The sequence below is a fragment of the Osmerus mordax genome, chromosome 17, assembly GCF_038355195.1.
Source record: "Osmerus mordax isolate fOsmMor3 chromosome 17, fOsmMor3.pri, whole genome shotgun sequence".
Lineage (NCBI taxonomy): Eukaryota > Metazoa > Chordata > Actinopteri > Osmeriformes > Osmeridae > Osmerus > Osmerus mordax.
The window spans coordinates 3,707,098-3,724,976 of record NC_090066.1 but is presented as its reverse complement, the minus strand read 5'-3'; the positions used below and the strand labels follow the sequence as shown (position 1 = coordinate 3,724,976).

The 17,879-nt window shown below is 45.2% G+C and overlaps 4 protein-coding genes across 8 annotated transcripts; 1 reads left to right on the top strand and 3 right to left on the bottom strand.

The window, feature by feature from the left end:
* Window positions 1–421: 421 nt before the first annotated feature.
* spx (spexin hormone) lies at window positions 422–1,530 on the bottom strand. Its single transcript, XM_067254764.1, has 6 exons — window positions 1,485–1,530; window positions 1,178–1,258; window positions 1,032–1,089; window positions 802–864; window positions 575–661; window positions 422–486 (listed from the first exon to the last, which is right to left on the bottom strand). The coding sequence occupies exons 1-6, from the start codon at window positions 1,488–1,490 to the stop codon at window positions 422–424; spliced, it is 360 nt and encodes a 119-aa protein (XP_067110865.1). The 5' UTR covers window positions 1,491–1,530.
* Window positions 1,531–2,203: 673 nt separating this feature from the next.
* golt1ba (golgi transport 1Ba) lies at window positions 2,204–4,876 on the bottom strand. Of its 2 annotated transcripts, none has more exons than XM_067254173.1 (5): window positions 4,739–4,876; window positions 4,169–4,260; window positions 3,873–4,051; window positions 3,645–3,726; window positions 2,204–3,141 (listed from the first exon to the last, which is right to left on the bottom strand). In XM_067254173.1, exons 1-5 carry the CDS (start codon window positions 4,761–4,763, stop codon window positions 3,103–3,105), a joined length of 417 nt encoding a protein of 138 aa, XP_067110274.1. In that variant the 5' UTR covers window positions 4,764–4,876; the 3' UTR covers window positions 2,204–3,102. The 2 variants fall into 2 exon arrangements, with proteins under 2 accessions (XP_067110274.1, XP_067110275.1); XM_067254174.1 differs by having other exon boundaries at window positions 4,701–4,748.
* A 244-nt stretch (window positions 4,877–5,120) lies between these two features.
* recql (RecQ helicase-like) lies at window positions 5,121–12,319 on the top strand. Of its 4 annotated transcripts, none has more exons than XM_067254167.1 (17): window positions 5,121–5,227; window positions 5,562–5,650; window positions 6,382–6,609; window positions 6,779–6,958; window positions 7,149–7,255; window positions 7,380–7,578; window positions 7,738–7,904; window positions 8,085–8,166; window positions 8,298–8,446; window positions 8,634–8,751; window positions 8,922–9,060; window positions 9,136–9,227; window positions 9,357–9,573; window positions 9,659–9,797; window positions 10,043–10,066; window positions 10,624–10,778; window positions 11,378–11,496. In XM_067254167.1, exons 2-16 carry the CDS (start codon window positions 5,629–5,631, stop codon window positions 10,732–10,734), a joined length of 1,974 nt encoding a protein of 657 aa, XP_067110268.1. In that variant the 5' UTR covers window positions 5,121–5,227; window positions 5,562–5,628; the 3' UTR covers window positions 10,735–10,778; window positions 11,378–11,496. The 4 variants fall into 4 exon arrangements, with proteins under 4 accessions (XP_067110268.1, XP_067110269.1, XP_067110270.1 ...); XM_067254168.1 differs by having other exon boundaries at window positions 10,624–10,773; window positions 11,369–11,412; XM_067254169.1 differs by lacking the exon at window positions 10,043–10,066.
* A 138-nt stretch (window positions 12,320–12,457) lies between these two features.
* pyroxd1 (pyridine nucleotide-disulphide oxidoreductase domain 1) lies at window positions 12,458–16,306 on the bottom strand. The gene is made up of 12 exons (XM_067254172.1): window positions 16,045–16,306; window positions 15,769–15,849; window positions 15,447–15,566; window positions 14,959–15,087; window positions 14,725–14,798; window positions 14,418–14,602; window positions 14,201–14,286; window positions 14,008–14,110; window positions 13,803–13,915; window positions 13,583–13,705; window positions 13,118–13,255; window positions 12,458–12,842 (listed from the first exon to the last, which is right to left on the bottom strand). Exons 1-12 carry the CDS (start codon window positions 16,123–16,125, stop codon window positions 12,594–12,596), a joined length of 1,482 nt encoding a protein of 493 aa, XP_067110273.1. The 5' UTR covers window positions 16,126–16,306; the 3' UTR covers window positions 12,458–12,593.
* Between the last annotated feature and the right edge of the window lie 1,573 nt (window positions 16,307–17,879).

Sequence of the window (17,879 nt, the reverse complement as noted above, 5' to 3'; positions counted from 1 at the left end):
TAATTTTTCACACTAGATTTAGAAAATTCTAAAATTATTGTGGATTATAGGATATGTAAAAATGTCATGCTTTGATTTTGGACAAACTCAGTCCTTAAAAATCTAAGTGTCTCATCAAAAGCCTGGCAATTTGAACTATACATTTTAAAACACTGAATTGCATCGTATCAGTCACCAAAGCTTTTGATGATTTGGGGAATGAGTAACACTGTTTCTATAATAAGCTGTCTTAGACAAGTGTTGCTGTGAATTCCAATTTTTCTTTTTATTAAACAACACATTCAAACATGGTCAGTGTGCCATATTTACAAACCAAATATGTTTTTGTACACACCATTTAAAACATCAAACGACAAAAATAATGGATGCAATTAGATGATGTTTACAAATACAGATGTTTAAGAATCAGAAGATCAGTGTGTCAGAAGTATTCTCTTTTCCAAGCTGGCAGGTCCTGAAAATACATTTCATCCGGGTTTTCGTCAGCTGAAAGGAACAGGAACAGCATTGATTGATTGATGTAGTGACACTATACATTGTTCTGAGATATTTCCTCTCTAAACATTGCGCTCACCTTCTTCCTTGGTCTGTTGGAGGAAGTTCAACAACACAGTGGCTACCTGGTTCACACTAAGCTTCTCAGTGTTCTGACTGCGCGTCTCTGCGAGGAAGACACAAACACACACACGCGCGCAGGTGGTGACTGGAATGATCTCACGAAGAAGCAAAGGAACTATTAAAGATCAAGATCCAATGCTTTATATAGTTGTTTTATCCATGCCAGAAATAAATGGTGTTTACCCAAGTGTAATGTGTCATAAACGTCTCCTTCTTTTCGGTCTTCAGATATAAACCGCCTTCCCTCTATAAAAATGTTAGTTTTTTTTTAGAACATTAAAGCAGGCCTATATAGGACCCCTATAGGGATATATTAAGTTGCTGGTGGATGTGGAATAGTTACAGTTGAAATTACAGAACATGCAATATAATGCTCAAAAATGTATAAATCAGGGTCAATTTAAGATACATACGAGTCCCCTTGAGATACAACATAGCCTGCGGCGTCCAGTTTCTCCGATGGATATTACTCTTTAATTTGAAAACAAAAAAGGACTGGTCAGAACCGATATGGTTTCTCAATTACAATATCTGGAATCTTTGTAATTATTTAAATTACCTTGGGTGCACTCAAAGAATGAGAGATGAACGTTGCCACCAGTAAAAGCGCAAGCGCGTATGCCGTAACAGTCCTCGCACCCTAGGACAGAAGTTGCATTACAGGACGCGTTACTTTGAACAGTTGGTAGCTACAGCACAGGCTGTGGTAAAAGTTTTAAGTCGTTACATTTAAAGAAATGTTAGGCTAAGTGGGCACAACCAAAATACAATCACTGCTTCTCACCACTTTATTTATAGGCTATTTAATTAAACATGATACACCTGTCTATAATATTTACTTAATTTGTAATAGAACATGCGCTTACTTTCATTTCGGAAGAAGTTCTCCTTATCGTTGCTGATCCGTTTCTAAGTCAGTGAAGACGTTCAGTGCCTCGCAAGACGCTACCGCTGTATTTATATCAACAGGGCGGGGAGGCCGTAGCAGAACTCTCCACATATTGGATTATGGATGTCAACAGCAATAGGTCATGCCAATTTGATGAACTGGGGCGAACCCCGAGGGCTGCAAAAATGAATGCACCTAGAAAGCAAGTCAATTACTCACCGTAGGCATACATGTGGACCATCATATAACTAAGAAAGTAGTAGTAAAATCAGTGGAAATAACTGCACTTTTTTTTGTCTCTAAATTAATGGATTAAAATAAAAAATGTTGTGCTAATTTAAGTAACACTTGAAGCAGCCGTATGGTAGGCCTAATAAACAATCGGGGTAATTGCTCGGAAATATCGATATGTTTACACCTTGTGCACTGAAGCGCAGACGGATAGGCTGTGCCGGTCGTTTTTTATGAATAGACCTCTGACAGCCTCTCAATGAACGTAGGAGTGTTTTATCAGGAAAACTTCGGGCGTTCCTACGCATCTCATCGAGGTTATCATCCATTTATATAAACTGTGTGTGACATCACTGCAAAAAGGTGGCTCGCAGGGGTTGTTTATCAATCAATCGCTATCATTGGATCCTTATACCATCAACATGTCATGTATTCGGTTTATTGTACTCGTATGGGCCCCAAAAATATGACACAGACAAAAAGTTTTTTGAAGAGTATTTACAAAAGTGCCCGGCAGTTAAACATTGTCAAAGCATTTTCACATCACACCTGACTGTTCAGTATCCTCCATCCAAATAGCTTTAGGCTAAATGCTAAAAGTTAAACAGTAGCCTAATGTTAAAAAAACGCACCCACCACCTTGTCAGTCATCATTATTCAATGAATGAACGATTAGAACTGACTATGTGCCACCTTGTCTTTAAGTGGCACAGCTTTGAGAAAAAACAGAGGAATTTCACCCTCCCAGTTAGAGTTAAAGCACAGGCACCATTACATTACGAGCAGAGCCGGCTGTTGGAATTATCTACAAAGGCACCATTCCTACAAAAAAGGAGAAAACCTGTGCTTTACCAATGTAAGTGCTTTGCCGATCTAATCATGTCAGATGATTGAGGTAGGAAAGCTGAACAAAGGCTGCATTTGTAGAGGATAAGAACAAGCCCACCCCTGGGGGGTGTCCTGTAGTACACAGCCAGCAGCCCTACACATTCCACAATGCAAAGCTGATCTGATACAGTTCTTAGTTCAGAAGGGCTTCTTTGGAGAGTCAACCCGTTGGGGAGAGCACTGACATGCAGGATGTCTTGCTGGACCCAGGTAACCGGCTTGAGATCCATTGGTAAGTAACAGTGTTCCATGGCAACATAAACGCTTTATTGGGACAGTCAGCCAATCAAAATGGCTGATACAAAAAATGCAGACCTTTCCCTGGAAGTGGGAGGAGAGTCTTCATATATAAACCCTTAGTAAAAAGATCTGTTGCAAGCCAGTGGTTGACCATGTGGGTGATTGGCATTGCTTTGTAAAACTGCTGTATGATAAATAAAAAATAAATGAAAATTTCTGGACACAAAAAGTCCCTGTTATACCATGGTGTTACTCTCTCCCAGTTTGTCCACATACTGAAAGAAAAAACAAAATAAAAGCTGGTTAAATCAGTGTCCAAACACCTTAGAATATAGAACAACAGCATGACTATGCATGAGACTTAAGGGTATCGAAAGAATGCATATACTAGTTCTCACTCAAATGAATGACCTTCATGGAGAACATCAATATGAAATGACACAGTAAATTCTAAATGTGATTGTGTCCGTATCAGGAATGGACCGTTATATCTATACAGTGGAGTAGGACACGGATACATTAGTGCACACGTTAGTGCATGCAACTTCATGCTCACATGCAAAGGGAAATCTGCAGTGACTGACCAAGCCTTCTGATAGTCTTCAAAACCTTAGGAAGGCTTTAGGAAGACAGAGACACACAACATCACCTTAGAACAAAGGCGCCACAACACACACACACAAACACACACAGTTCTCTGTCTGAATTAGTAGGCAACCTGCATCCTTTCGTCAGGTCAGTGAAGCTAGAGAGCATGCAGCTTGGCTCCTACACTCACCCCACTGAGGAAGGAGAAGTTAAGGATGGAGCCCAGGACAGGTATCCTCCTGATGAACCCCACTATCACTGGGAAGAACCCCCTGGAGGAGAAGCACACAGACAGACCTCATCATGATACAATCCTCAGCCAAACAGAGCCAGCAACTGTGACAGGTAGAGATGGTAGAGAAGAACCACAGCCAGAATGAAGGACTGCTGATTGGACCTTGGATCAGATCATCCTCACCTGAACAGAAGGAAGAAGCCGTAGACCTCCAGCACCACGCCCACGATGGGCCAGCCGATGAGCACCACAAGCACACCACCCAGGAAGAAGCTGGTGGCCTTCATCTTGTGCTTCTGGAAGAAGAACCGGAACGTTCTCTCGAGCCCGATGACAAAGGCGAGCCCCGCTACGAAGAGGATCTTCGAAGCGAGAGATTGTGAAAAAAAAGAAAAAAAGAGTGACATTAACAATTTAAAAAATTGTTTCTCCTTTGGCTTCCATAGCTGACAGGAAGTGTTTCACAGGACATCACTTACATTTCCAATAGCCAGGAGGGCTTTGTCAAAGAACAGGATCATTCCAAAGAAGAGAAAGAACACTCCGAAACCAGTCAGCCCTATCCCTATCTCTGCAAAAACAAAGGAAACATACATTTCACATAGTTTTACTCAAATGACTTGCATTCAATTCTTCATTCAAAACTTGTGATGTAATATTTGATCACTGCTAATCAATCATTTCTGGGCCCGGGCAGAATCAATAGGCAGTCAGTGATGTGTAGTGATTAGGATGAGACATGGAACATATCTCAGTGCGTGAGCACAGACACACATCATTTAAAATGTTCACCATGAGGAAAATGGATGGACAGCATTGATAATAATTAGTTCTCTCTCGTTGCTAATAAGACCAATAACTATCTTGAGATAGAAAGTAGCTGCTAACATTGCCTTGTCACTAATGTTAGCCAACAGCAAGCTTATACTCCAATAGGCTAACAAGAATAATCATCAGTTAGCTTAGCATAAGTAATGTATGTAAACTGACATGTTAGCAAGTCAACAGTACCGGCTTATCATAGCTGCAGTCAGATAGAAATGTCTTACTCTGTGAATCCGTAAGAGAGATCATTTTGACGATGGATAAAATGTTCGAGGCACATTAACTAGAAATATTTGCGGCTTAACAAAAATGAATCCTGACAGCTGTCACAGCCGACAGCAGCCACGTCTTCCGGAAACACGCCTTCCCTTGCTCACATCTTCCGGAACAAATCTGTGGTTTGTTCAAGAGCGTTTCGCTACAAAACATATTGAATGTGGATCCTCAACGATACAGAACTTTGAATTGATAAATTACAATGAAAAATAAATAATTTACTTGATGTAATGTTTTAATATTGTGCATTACTTTCGAACCATTTAGCTAAACGCTTAGATGAGTGCATGGCGTGACGTGAACACACCCCAGAAACACTAAAGAGTGAAAGCCGTCGCCACCGGATTGGCTCCCAAAGCTCTCAGCGCGAGCTGTCTAGCAACCAACCATCAATAGGAGTCCAAACAAGACAGACTGAATGGTGAAGTCAACGAGTTGTGAGTTTAAACATTGGATTACAACAAGTGTTTCCTAAAATAGCTATGCACAGCAAATCATAATTTGTTTGGAAATTCGTTGGCTATCAATCAAAGCAATCTAAAGTGCTGTAGTCCCAAAGCCGGCTAGCTAGCCTAGCTAACATCGCGAGCAGGTGGCTTGTCAGATCGAGGACAACTAGGCAAGCCAGATGGAAGGATCATCTCCTGTTTATTATCAACACTGTAGTTTATTGTGTTATGTACACCAACGGGACAGCATGCAAAATTAGTAGTGGTAGTGATGTACCCATGATCATGTGTTAAAGCTGCACATTGTTTTTTCTTCTTCCAGATTTACTTATAGCCTTATTACGTCGAGGTTATCTCATTCGAGGTAGCAAGCTTAGACAGCTTTGGTAATGGAAAGTGAAAGTACAAATGGTAAGTCTGTTGAAATCTACATTTTTATTGGATTTGGAACATTTTCCTACTTAAAATGACGGCATGTCAGTGTATGAGTTGAAGAAATAACATTGAAGCATAAAACATAATGTTTCAGTGAGTACTGGACATTTTTTGTGTAAGAGAGGTAGAGCTCAGCAGATGACGCCCGTAAGAGGCAGGTACAGTAGTATGATCTCTCTCCCCCAGAGATGTGAGTAGTGTGTCTGAGATCATTACACCTCCACCCGTGACACAGAGGTCATTAGTAACTAGGGAAGTGTCAGACTTTTCTCCCACCTCAGTGCTGGCTCTACCATGTCACACTAGGTCCCAGAGGGCCACAGCATAAGATTGTGGATAGGCAAGACCAAGGTTCATCCTAGTAATCCCTAGGATGTAGAAAAGGGTGTGACTTGTATCCAGGCTTATGTCAGTTGGCAGTTATGCCACCTGGGCAAGATAAGATTTGTCAGATGGCTGAGCGGTTAGGGAATCGGGCTAGTAATCAGAAGGTTGCCAGATCGATTCCGGCCGTGCAAAAATTACGTTGTGTCCTTGGGAAAGGCACTTCACCCTACTTGCCTCGGGGGAATGTCCCTGTACTTACTGTAAGTCGCTCTGGATAAGAGCGTCTGCTAAATGACTAAATGTAAATGTTTACAGTCCTTTGTTTTACTTATCTGTGTTAGTATGATGAAACATAAACCTTTTGGCCTCCTATTCTTCAGAGGTGCAGGCAGAGCTGGATTCAGTGGAGGCGGAGTTAGAGGTGGTGGAGCTGCAGGTAGCAGAGCTACTGGAGAAGCAGGCCAGTCTGACCTCCCGCAGGAAACACCTTCTAAGGAAGCTGGAGGAGGCCTGCGACTCTGCCCAGCCCTCAGGCTCCTCCTCGTCGTCACAGTCCTCCAGAGCTGGACCTATCAGCAAGAAGGAGATGCAACTATATGACAACTCTGGTACAGTACAGGACAGATTCACGCATTACTCTCCACTGAGGTGGCCAGTACCAGTGAGAAGCTTATACTACTGTTTCATGTTGAGACCAGATAGTGTTGTGATGCGTTCGAAGGCGAACCTTTCAGAATTAAAGTCGGTTTCTTACGAGGATCTTTTCCATCATTCTAGATTTCCCCTGGTCCAAGGATCTGGAGGAGAAGCTGACGGATGCGTTCCAGCTGTCTAAGTTTCGTCCCCTGCAGCTGAGGGCCATTAACCTGAGCATGTCTGGCAAGGACCTGTTCTTAGTGATGCCCACTGGACGTGGCAAGAGTCTGTGTTACCAGCTGCCTGCTGTCTGCTCTGAGGGTAAGGTCACACACACACACAGTTTCATTATCAACTTGGCTCTAAACTCTCCTTATGGCGTTGTTTATACACTTATAGTACCAATGTCGCAGTGGACAGGCTAATGGTTCTGGGAAAACACGCATTAGCCTCTGGATGGAGAATCATCCATCTGTTGTCCTTTGTCCTAATGTGTGTGTGTGTGTTTTAGGCTTCACCCTGGTTGTGACTCCTCTGGTGTCGCTTATGGAAGATCAGCTTATGTACTTGAAGGCCAGAGACGTGTCAGCAGTTTCACTCAACGCATCCAGCAGCAGGGTAAACGACCAACACCATCCTAGACAACACCACTTCTATTCCCACCCCTGCTTTCCCCACACCTCCAGTTTGCACTCTCATGGCCATTATTGACAGTGACGGACTGAGCTATGTGTCCATGTAGGAGCATGCCAAGATGGTGATGGGTGGAATGACAGACCCGAAGGCTCCCTTCAAGATGCTGTACGTCACTCCGGAGAAGATTGCCAAGAGCAAGCTGCTGATGTCACGTCTAGAGAAGGCCTATCAGGCGGGCAGGCTCAGCCGCATCGCCGTCGACGAGGTCCACTGCTGCAGCCAATGGGGGCATGACTTCAGACCTGGTGACTCACCTTGTGACATTTTGCAGATTGTGTAGTCTTCCATCATTGCAGTTTGTCTCTGACCGTTTTTTCCAAGACAGGAGCATAACTGTGTTAATATGCATGGTCATACACGTGTTACACACAGTCATAACATCCTCTCTCCACACACGCGTGAAGACTACAAGCTTCTGGGGATTCTGAAGAGGCAGTTCCCTAACGTGCCGTTGCTAGGCCTGACTGCCACGGCAACCAGCAGCGTTCTGAAGGACTGTCAGAAGATCCTGTGCGTGCCTGAGCCAATCACGCTCACCGCTTCCTTTAACCGCACTAATCTGTACTACGAGGTGAGCGCGCCATGGCAACCGCACTCCTGCACCTACCTGGCTGGCCACCTGTCCTTCACGTGCCCGCAGGCACACACACACAGACACACACACTCCTGTCAGTGATGCTCTGACCTTCTGAAGAAGGCTACATACGTTTATTTATTGTGACCCTTAACATGCCTTGCTTGCTTCTCTCAGGTTCAAATGAAAGATGCAAACCACGAGACATCAATTGCGGACATATCAGCTTTGATCAAGGAGAGATACCAGGACCAGTCAGGTATTCCACTTCTGGTGTCCCCAACGCTTTACAAGGTTGATTCAACGCTTATGTGACACTCTATTAGCCTGCTTAATGTAACTCTCCTGGTTAAATGGAGTCAGCGTTTTGGATGTGTGTTGTTCCTGCAGGGATAGTGTACGTGTTCTCTCAGAAGGATGCAGAGGTCGTGTCCTCCGACCTGGAGAAGAAGGGCATCGTGTCATACCCCTACCACGCCAACATGCACCCAAACGATAAGTCCAAGGTCCACCGCAAATGGAGCAATAACAAGATCCAGGTAGTCACCAACACCAAAGCACACCGTACCAGGTCAGGCTAGAGGCCTGCTGGGTTCCTTTCACGTTGGAGTAAACTTGGGGAACCGGGGGCCTTGCTTTGCTCTCTGACCTGGAGTTGCAGGAAGGAGCGGTTCCATTTCGACCTCTGCGTGTTGTTTAGTTTGAGGGTATTGATGACTGTTCTAGGTGGTGGTGGCCACGGTGGCATTTGGCATGGGCATCGACAAGCCTGACGTGAAGTTCGTGATCCACCACACTATCAGCAAGTCCATAGAGAACTACTACCAGGAGAGTGGACGTGCAGGTTGGGACTCATTCATTCTATAATTTTCTCAACTGCTACACTTTTTTTGTCTGAAAAGAACATCTGTTAATGGAGAACCACACAAGGAATTCACATCAATGTCTATCATAAATTTTCTCTCTCTCTCCCTTCCTCTCTCCACCTCATCCCCCTCTCTTCCCCCTTTCCAGGCAGGGATGACCGTCCTGCAGACTGTATTGTGTTCTACGGCTTTGCGGACATCTTCAGGATCAGCACCATGGTTGTCATGGAGAACGTGGGGCAGAAGAAGCTTCTGACCATGGTGGACTACTGCCAGAACGTAGACAGGTAGTGAAGACATAGAGGGATGGACTGGTGGATGGAGGTGTACCACCATTGCTGACTCCTGTCTGTTCTGTCCAGGTGTCGGCGCTCAGTCATGGCGGTTCACTTTGATGAAGTCTGGGATGATGAAGGATGCAACCAGATGTGTGATGTCTGCAGACATGGGAACGGTCTGTCTTCCTGCCTACCTGTCTGTCTCCCTGCCTACCCACCTGTCTGTCTGCCTGCCTGCTTGTCTGTCTTCCTGTCTTGTCTGGGTCTGACTGGTATTCCCATGTCCCCATGCCTGTGTGTCGCAGACTACATCACAGTGGACATCACAAAGCATGCCCGGGAGGTGCTCCAGATCTTGGAGCTGGCAGCCTCTCTGGACGAGAAGATGACCCCTCTGAAGGTGGTGGAGGCCTGGATGGGCAAGGGCCCGGCCAAACGCAGGAAGATGATCCAGACCACCAGCCTCTCTCGCCCGGAGGTGGAGGCCATCATCGTACGCCTGCTCATCCAGGGCTACCTAAGGTTCAACACCCAGACACACACACACCTCTACCCATCTGTAGCTGGTTTCTCTATTGATCTGTGGTTGGCCTTCTCCTCCTGGCAGTGAGGACTTCAGCTTCACACCGTACACCACCTACTTCTACCTGAAGCCTGGTCGTAAGGCTGCTCTGCTCAAGAGCCAAACTAACTCCATCACTATGAAGATGAGGAGGACGGGGTTAGCAGCAGCAGACACGGCCACGGTCAGTACAGAACACACACACACACACACACACACTGAAGGGAGACATTTCAGTTGTTCTTCTTTTTTTGAGTGATATGTGAGTCGATGTCTCAAATCCTTAATCCTCCTCTCTCATCCTTTCTCTTTTACGTCTTTGTTTTATTGTGAAATCTCTCTTTTATTCCTGTGTTGTTCTCACTGACCTGTTTTTCCCCCTTTTCTATAAACAATTGTGCTTTTTGGATTATGTTTTGTGACACTTAGTTAATGAACTACAGATCCCATGAGGTAAGTAAAACATATTTCCCAGGTGACACAAAAAAGGTCTTAATCTTAAATCAAACATCTAGGTCTTGAAATATTTATTTCTGACGCATATGATTCCTACGACTCACATTTTCTTCCAAAGCTTTTCTAGAGCAGTAATCATTGCCAATACCATCTTTTACCACCTGTGATCACCACTAGCAATCTAACAACACACTTTTAGTAAAGAAGCCACTCTTAACCACTGAGACAACTTAGATCTGATTCACTCACTAAAATCACCTCGGTCTCAAATTGAAAGTTTTTAATTTACTCCGATAATCAACTCTTAGAATGGATCAACAACCTATGATTCCATTACATGGGGGGGGGGGGAGAAGGTTCAAAGAAGTCCATCTCCTCGGTATTCTGATTCACGTTGTCGTCACCAGACTGTGATAGACTGTGAGGAGTGATGCCCTCTGAGATGAGGAGCAGATCTCCTGTACTGTCCCCATGTCCCAGTCCTGATGTTCTCCTGATCCCATCCACAGAGTCTGAAGCCTGCCAGGTATAAAGCTAATGTCACTGACCTGCAGGTTAAAGTGTGTGGTGACCAGGTAAAGACCCCCGGAGCCAAGAGACCAGGCGGGGATACAGCTGCCAGCCCCCCAGTCAACAAGAAAGCCAAGAAAAAACCTGTCCTCTAGTTCTCCCGGAGGGAAGGTAGAGAGAGAGAGAGAAAGAAAGTACAGTTAATTCATTCTCTGTTTCAACTGCTCCACCGCATCTTGGGCATGGCATCGTCAAGGCAACTGTCTGTCAGTCTTTGGGTTATGATAAAACAAGTGTTCGTTTGGGGTTTTCTTGGGGGAGGGGAGGGAGGGAGGACAACAAAGTGGTTATCATTGGTGAGAAGGGAAAATGCATGTCCCCTTTCTATATCCATACATAAACATTGCATTAACATCAGCACTCATGGTCTCTGTCCTAACTCAACCCTGTGTGTATGTCCTGTCACTGCACACACACATTTCATTCAGTACAGAGCATGCTTTCACTAATGCTGTGCCTCACTAACTAGACCCACTAACATGGGTTGGTCTGTCTAGTTATGTACAGAGGCTGTTTGGCCATCTGTTAAACTGGCCTTTCCTGCTGCATGTTTGGTGTTAAGAGTCTCTTTAAAGCAGCACGTTTACTTTTGGTTCAACTCAGACTCTGAACAGTGGCTAAAGATCAGTGTCCGGGTTATGGGTTCTGTCTGATACTCAGTCACAGGAAATGGATCCTATGCTGTAAGGTGAAAGGTCGCTGACCCTGGCTGTTTCCTGTCTCTAACAGGAGGATGAGTCTGGTGCTGGAGCCCAAGAAGTTGTATCACCTGCTGTTGTCAATGGCAACGGCAGTCCTCTGCCGAGACCCAAGCTGGTGAAGGTAGACAAGGACCAACAGAACTTAGCCAAGAAACAGAACCACCATGATCAGGACGAGGATGAGGACAGTGGAGATGGGCCTGTCCTACCCACCGCTATAGAGGTGGACGTAGAGATCAATATTATAGACAACGAGCACACACCTCCACCACCACCACCAATCAAACCTAGTTCCAAACGTAAATCAACGACCCCTCAGAGACGGAGGAGACCCTGCAGAGATCAGTCTCCTCCGCCCCCTGCAGTCTCCACCCCCGACCACCAGGGGCCAGCGTTGGTCGCCTCCCCCTCCCAGGTCTCCATCATCTCTGAGGGGGCTGTGGAGGAGCTCTGTGACCTCCGCAACTACTACAGCAAGCAGCTGCGGCGAATCAACTACATTTCCCAGGAGTACTTGCAGCAGCACCCAGAGCCAGGGGTTCTGGCCTGTATCAGGGAGCCTCTGAAGAGCCTGCGCCTGCCTCGAGGGGCAGCCATTGCCAAGACAGCGAGGAACCTGTGGACCAGAGTCAGCTCTAGGAGAAAGCTCATCCAGAGGTGACCTAGATGTCATCTGGTATTGACTCTAAAAAATAGGTTACTAATTATGTTTAATCCACATCCGAAATGATCCATCATTCGGTGTCTTTTGTATATGATTTGATATCATTGTGATATCTTATTACCGAGCTTGTGTGCCTAGAAATATATATTTTTAAGCTCACTACCTCCTTGACATTTCATGAATGTTTTTTATATTTGGCTTGCCTATTTGTGTATTATTTTACAGCCATTTCAGGTACAGCACTAAGCCTTGCTGTGAAACCTTCAGGCACTTTGTTCTTTGAATTGAACACCTTTGGTTAATAAAACTGGTTTGAACTAATATGGTGCTCAAATGCCATCTGGTGGTCATCTGAAGAGACACACGCAGTAGAGGGCAGGCAGGGAACATCCTCCAGACAAACTCTATCGAGCGTTAGTCCATGTTTAAATGCCAAAGCACACCAAGTCAGCAAAATAATTTATTTTAAACTTAATTTACAACAATCGTTCAAATCACACTTAAATAAAACGGATGTGCAAGACCCTGTAGATAAAAACGTATGGGCTTGAAAACCACTTGGTTTCCCTTTTTTCTGCAGCACGTTGCCTCAGTCAAAGTAGTCTTCTATATCTATGTTGGGGTTAAGCAGCTCGTCTCCATAAGGCGTCAGGTCCATCTGGTTGAGAATGAGGTTCTCGAACGTCTCCTCCAGGTCTGTCTCTCCGATCAGGACGGCCCCCATCATCCTCCCCCCGCTCAGGACCACCTTGACGTACTCCAGGGCCTTGGTGCAGCGCAGCAGCAGCTCCTGGTCAAGGCCCAGGCCCTGGCCGTTGAACTTCCCCAGAAGGACCACCTTGGAGGACGGGATGGGAGAGAAACCAGATGTGTTGGCTTCACGTCAATATGTGACGTTGGAAATAGGAAACTAAATGTGAATTGTGCAGTGTGCAGTTCTAATTCAATTCAAGTTCTAGTTCAATGAAAAATGTTCTCACTATCCAATTATTTTACGATGCCCCCCCAACACACAATATGACATAAAAATGACTTTCTACCCGAGTTGAACAATGTGGCTGAAATCAACATGACAATCATCCCAGGTCTGCAGACCACCAAAAACCACAGTACCTTGTAGTTGAAGAACTTGGTGATGTGCGAGAAGAGCTCGAAGCAGAAGTCCAGCTCTATGGGCTCAGCCAGGGCGTCAGCGGCCATGCAGCGCCCTGCGTACCAGCCCATCTGGCGAGCCTGCGTCCACAGACGCATCTACAGGGGAGATGGACGGAGAAAGAGAGACACACATTGCTTCTCAAATCCCAACCATTCTGGTGGGTCATTTACATTTAGTCATTTAGCAGACGCTCTTATCCAGAGCGACTTACAGTGTCAGGGACAAGTACAGGGACATTCCCCCCGAGGCAAGTAGGGTGAATTGTCACAATGTCATTTTGCACGGCCGGGAATCGAACCAGCAACCTTCTGATTGCTAGCCCGATTCCTTAACCGCTCAGCCACTGACTCCTTAGGTTAGAGGCCAGTTGAAGGTTGCCTGTTAAAGGGGCCGCTCTGGGGGGGGTCATGTCTGTAGCCTACCTGCTGCCACAGAGGGCTAGGTTCCCAGCATGCAGTGCACACATCTCCCGCGGCGTACACATCGGGCTCTGACGTCCTCATGTGGTCATCCACCTGCAGCCCAGCATCGTCCGCCAGCGCAAACTGACCACATGCATGGAAACACACACACACACACAGCCTGTTAACACTTAGGTGAGACAAAGGTCTGTCAATACTGTGCGTGTAACTGTTTCCTTACACTGTTGCCATGGAGAAATGGTTCTGTGTTGGGCACAACACCTGTGGCGCTGACGATAAAGTCACAGCCAAACGTTTTCCCATTGGTCAGCTGGACGTACACCTTCCAGGATACTGCAGGAAGAGAGGGAGAGGATTAGTGGACAGGAAAGGCATATTTACATTTCCTATAATCATAAACGAGAAGTGCAACGAAGCCTCCAGACCTGCGTCAGTTGTGTGTGGAGCATGCTTTGACTGCAGCCATTCCTGGTGTGTGTAGATCTTTTCAACCTCGCACTGGTACTCCACGGTCACCCTGTGAGACACCTGGACACGGCGCATGACACACAGTTACACGAATGCATGCAGACACGTACAAACACACACGCGCACACACACACGCGCACACACACGCACCTCCTCCTGTACTCCTCTCAGAGTGATGTCCTCATGCCAGTCTGGACCTAGGGCACTGCCTGGCTCTGCCACCCTACGATCTCCACCTTAAACACACGCATGAAGCGTGTATTCAGTGAAATATATTCTTTTTTTTTTTTCTCCTTCTAGCCAGTTCTGCCAATATACCTGCCCCAGACCTGCCCCATAGGTCCCAGTGAAGCAGGTGTGTGTTTACCTGAGGTAGCTGCAGCGGAGGCCCCTTCAGTGGTGTAGCGAGCTCTCCTACACGGAGCAGTTCTCCCCGGCTTCTCTGTCGCCAGGGATGGGATGAGGAACTGGGCGGCTCCTGCATCGAAGAAGGTGTTTCCTATGGCCTTGTCCTTTACAGCCCAAATGACCTCGCAACCTTCCACCTCATACCTGCAAAGGCCAAATACTGCACGTGGATTATTCAGATCTGGGTGCAGATTTATTCAAATTCAACTACAACAAATAAAAAGGAGCATTAGCACTAAGTGGTGTTCATAGTGCAATATACTCACACTAATTCCAAGGCAATGCCTCCATTCCCAATGACCACTATTCTTTTCGCTTTAGATAACTGCTTTTGAAACTCCTGTAGACAAAAGGGCAGATACATTCCAATTGGTATAGCAGTATACCAATAGCAGTATACTGACCAATACCCAGATAAACTAAAACAAAGTATATTTGATTCAAAAGTAACAGGTGGTTGGTTGACTGTACACTGTGCAGAGCAGGGCACCCAAGTGTACCTGGGCGCTATCTGTGTCTCGTATCCCCAGGACGAAGGAGTTGTCCTGGGTGAGTAGTTTGGGTCTGCCCCCGCTGCAGATACACAGCTTCTCATACTGGATCTCCTGGCCATCTACAGTGTGAAGAGTCTGAGAGCAGTCAGGATCAGAATATCAGTCACACTAAACAAGCCATTTCCTTCAGCTGATAAATACAGTTTATATCACAAGAGAAAAAATATCCACAAGATGGCAGTGCTTGACAGGAAGTCAGGTGGACCGGAGGACAGAGCACAAACAAACTGTATGTTTAGGTGGAGATCATTTAGCTTTTACAGAAATGTAAGAGACTATGTGGATTGTGGAAAAGATCCATGCCACTGTTTAAAAAAAAAAAAGAAGAACAAACTATTGTTCAGTACCCAAAATGTGTACGGTAATAGCAATCGTTTTCCTGTAAGACAGCAGAGGAGAGATGACATTCTGCCTGCCCAGGCCCCTGCACTTACATGTAGCTCTGCCTGAAGACCTGTGACAGCAGACTGGATCACTTTCAGGTTTGTGTACTTCTCCTCCAGGACGCTGGAGGGACATTCCTCCACATCAAACTCCTCCAGAGTCTTCGACACCTAACCAGGACCAGGGAGGAGATCCAACACGTTATTAGAGTCTGAGAGCATTGAAGGGATATCCCAGGGGTGTCATACAAAGTGGATATGCAGTTAATGCCATGGACAATCTATACTGTGTAGCAGACTAGATAAAGGGCTAGCTACTATCTGGTGTGGGTCATTCCTGATACAGTAACAGACTGGACAACAACCTGCTCACCTGTTTAAAATTGGTAACTGTCTTGATCTGAGGAGCTGCAGTCAGAAGGGCGACATCACTCGATGGAAACTGGGAGGCCAACTGTCAAGAATGTGTCAGTGTTTGCAATATATTTGAGTTTAAGTTCAAATTGATTGATTAATTAAGTTCAAATTGATTGATTAATTGTAAAATAATACTACAGTAGCTGGCTAGCTTTAATTCAATACAAAAATGACTCAGGTGTTACTGTAGAGGACCCAGGAAAGAACTGTTCAATATGCTGAAGATGCTCACCTGCTCAGCACACGTTACACCTGCGATTCCCCCACCGACAACAACAAACCTGAACGTCCCTTCTTTATTTTCTGCCATCATTCGTTATTTATATAACTTTCGCTTGTGCTTCCAAAGCTTCCAACCTGGCTAGGATTGTCAATTTCTTCAATGTCCTTATCCCATTCTTAAAAAATAAATGTATCAGTCACAGAATACTGCTTGAAACATCGTGATCCTATTTGCGGTGATAAAATACAATTAGGATACTAACGATATTGTGGCTTCAAGTCACAAACGTGCGGTATTGCTACTTCCTTGTTTTCTCTATGGACTACGGCAAGCGCCAAGGTCTAAAAGCATTTTCGCCAGAATGTCCAGTTAAGTGTAGCCATTACAGTCAGTTCACTCTACTACAACCAAGGTTATCCAGTATGCGTAGATGACTAGTCTGCTTATCAAACAGGAATCCTCTGAAGTTAAGATAAAGGTTCCCCATGCTTATTTTTCTCTGGAAATCCTGAACATCCGACCACACAGAGGGTCATTAATGTTTCAAGAAGACCCACTCAGTACACCAACTTTTCATTGGTTTGGTTTTGATGGGACAGTTTAATCAGAAATGGCCCCTCCCTCAATACCAAAAACACAAATGTTTTGCCAGTATGAGTCATCAGATATAAATAGAGAGTGGAAGCATCCAGTTAGAAATAAAACCATCAGAATAAGAAAAACGACTGTTAGGACAGCACCCACGAGCGTGTGACACGGCATGCCCAAGCTTTCCCCATCTTTAGGTGGAGTGGTAGGCAATCTGTCATGCATACAAAAACAACATTACCCCCGGCCTGACAGTTTCAATTTCAGCCTTTCAGATTGAATGCACTCTCACCCCATCTGCCTGTACCACTGACCTGCGTGGTGGGTCATTCTTTATTTAGGGTTGGTTGGCGTTTGCTTGTGTGTGTCTGCGTATGTGAATGAGAGAGGAAGAGAGAGGAAGAGAGAGAGATGCCAAAGGTTGGGAGAAGGGATGGAGATGGGGAAGAACAGATTGAAATCAAGTTGTTATGTCGCGACAACGTGGGCCCGCTCATGCAGACCATTACTATATAGTATGTTCGTATGAATAAAAGACTGATGTATAGTCATTAGATTGTAACTATCTTTGTCTCCTCACGCATGTTAACTTTTGTCCTGAAATGAGATCGCTATAGGACTCAGAGTACAAAGCAACAAAGGGAGAAGGAGAAAGAAATGGCAAATCGTCAGTCATCAGTGCAGTATTAATGGAACTGCCTGTGGTAATTGATAATACTCCACAAAGAATTAAGGTCTGATTCAACCAGACATCCATATCCACACACAGTGGACTCAATTTAACTGTATGTATGTGGTTATCATCTTAATAGCCTCGGACAGCAAGTGTGGCTGTGGCCCCTCTATTACAGAACATGCAGACACTAACGTCAGGCTGGGAAAGGCATCCACAGACAGAGATAGGCTCAATAGAGCATGACCATTGACAGGCTATCAGAGTGCATGACCAGTGACAGGCTATCAGAGTCTGGTTTGTGACGATGGATAGACTGGAAAAAGATCCTGTATTAGACTCGAAACACATTTCCGCTCCTGTTGGGGTAATTACCGAAGGAACCCTGTGGATTGTATCACAGGTGAAATGCCACAGGCAGTTGATGACTCACATTGGGACTGGATATTAAATTAAAAGCAAAAAAAAGTTAGTACGGCTTTTATGTTCAGTGACATTGGCAGTTATTCCATTCCAATACATAGACATAGATATAATCATGTTATTCTGTTATACAGTATTTAACTGTTATTGAACATAGTCA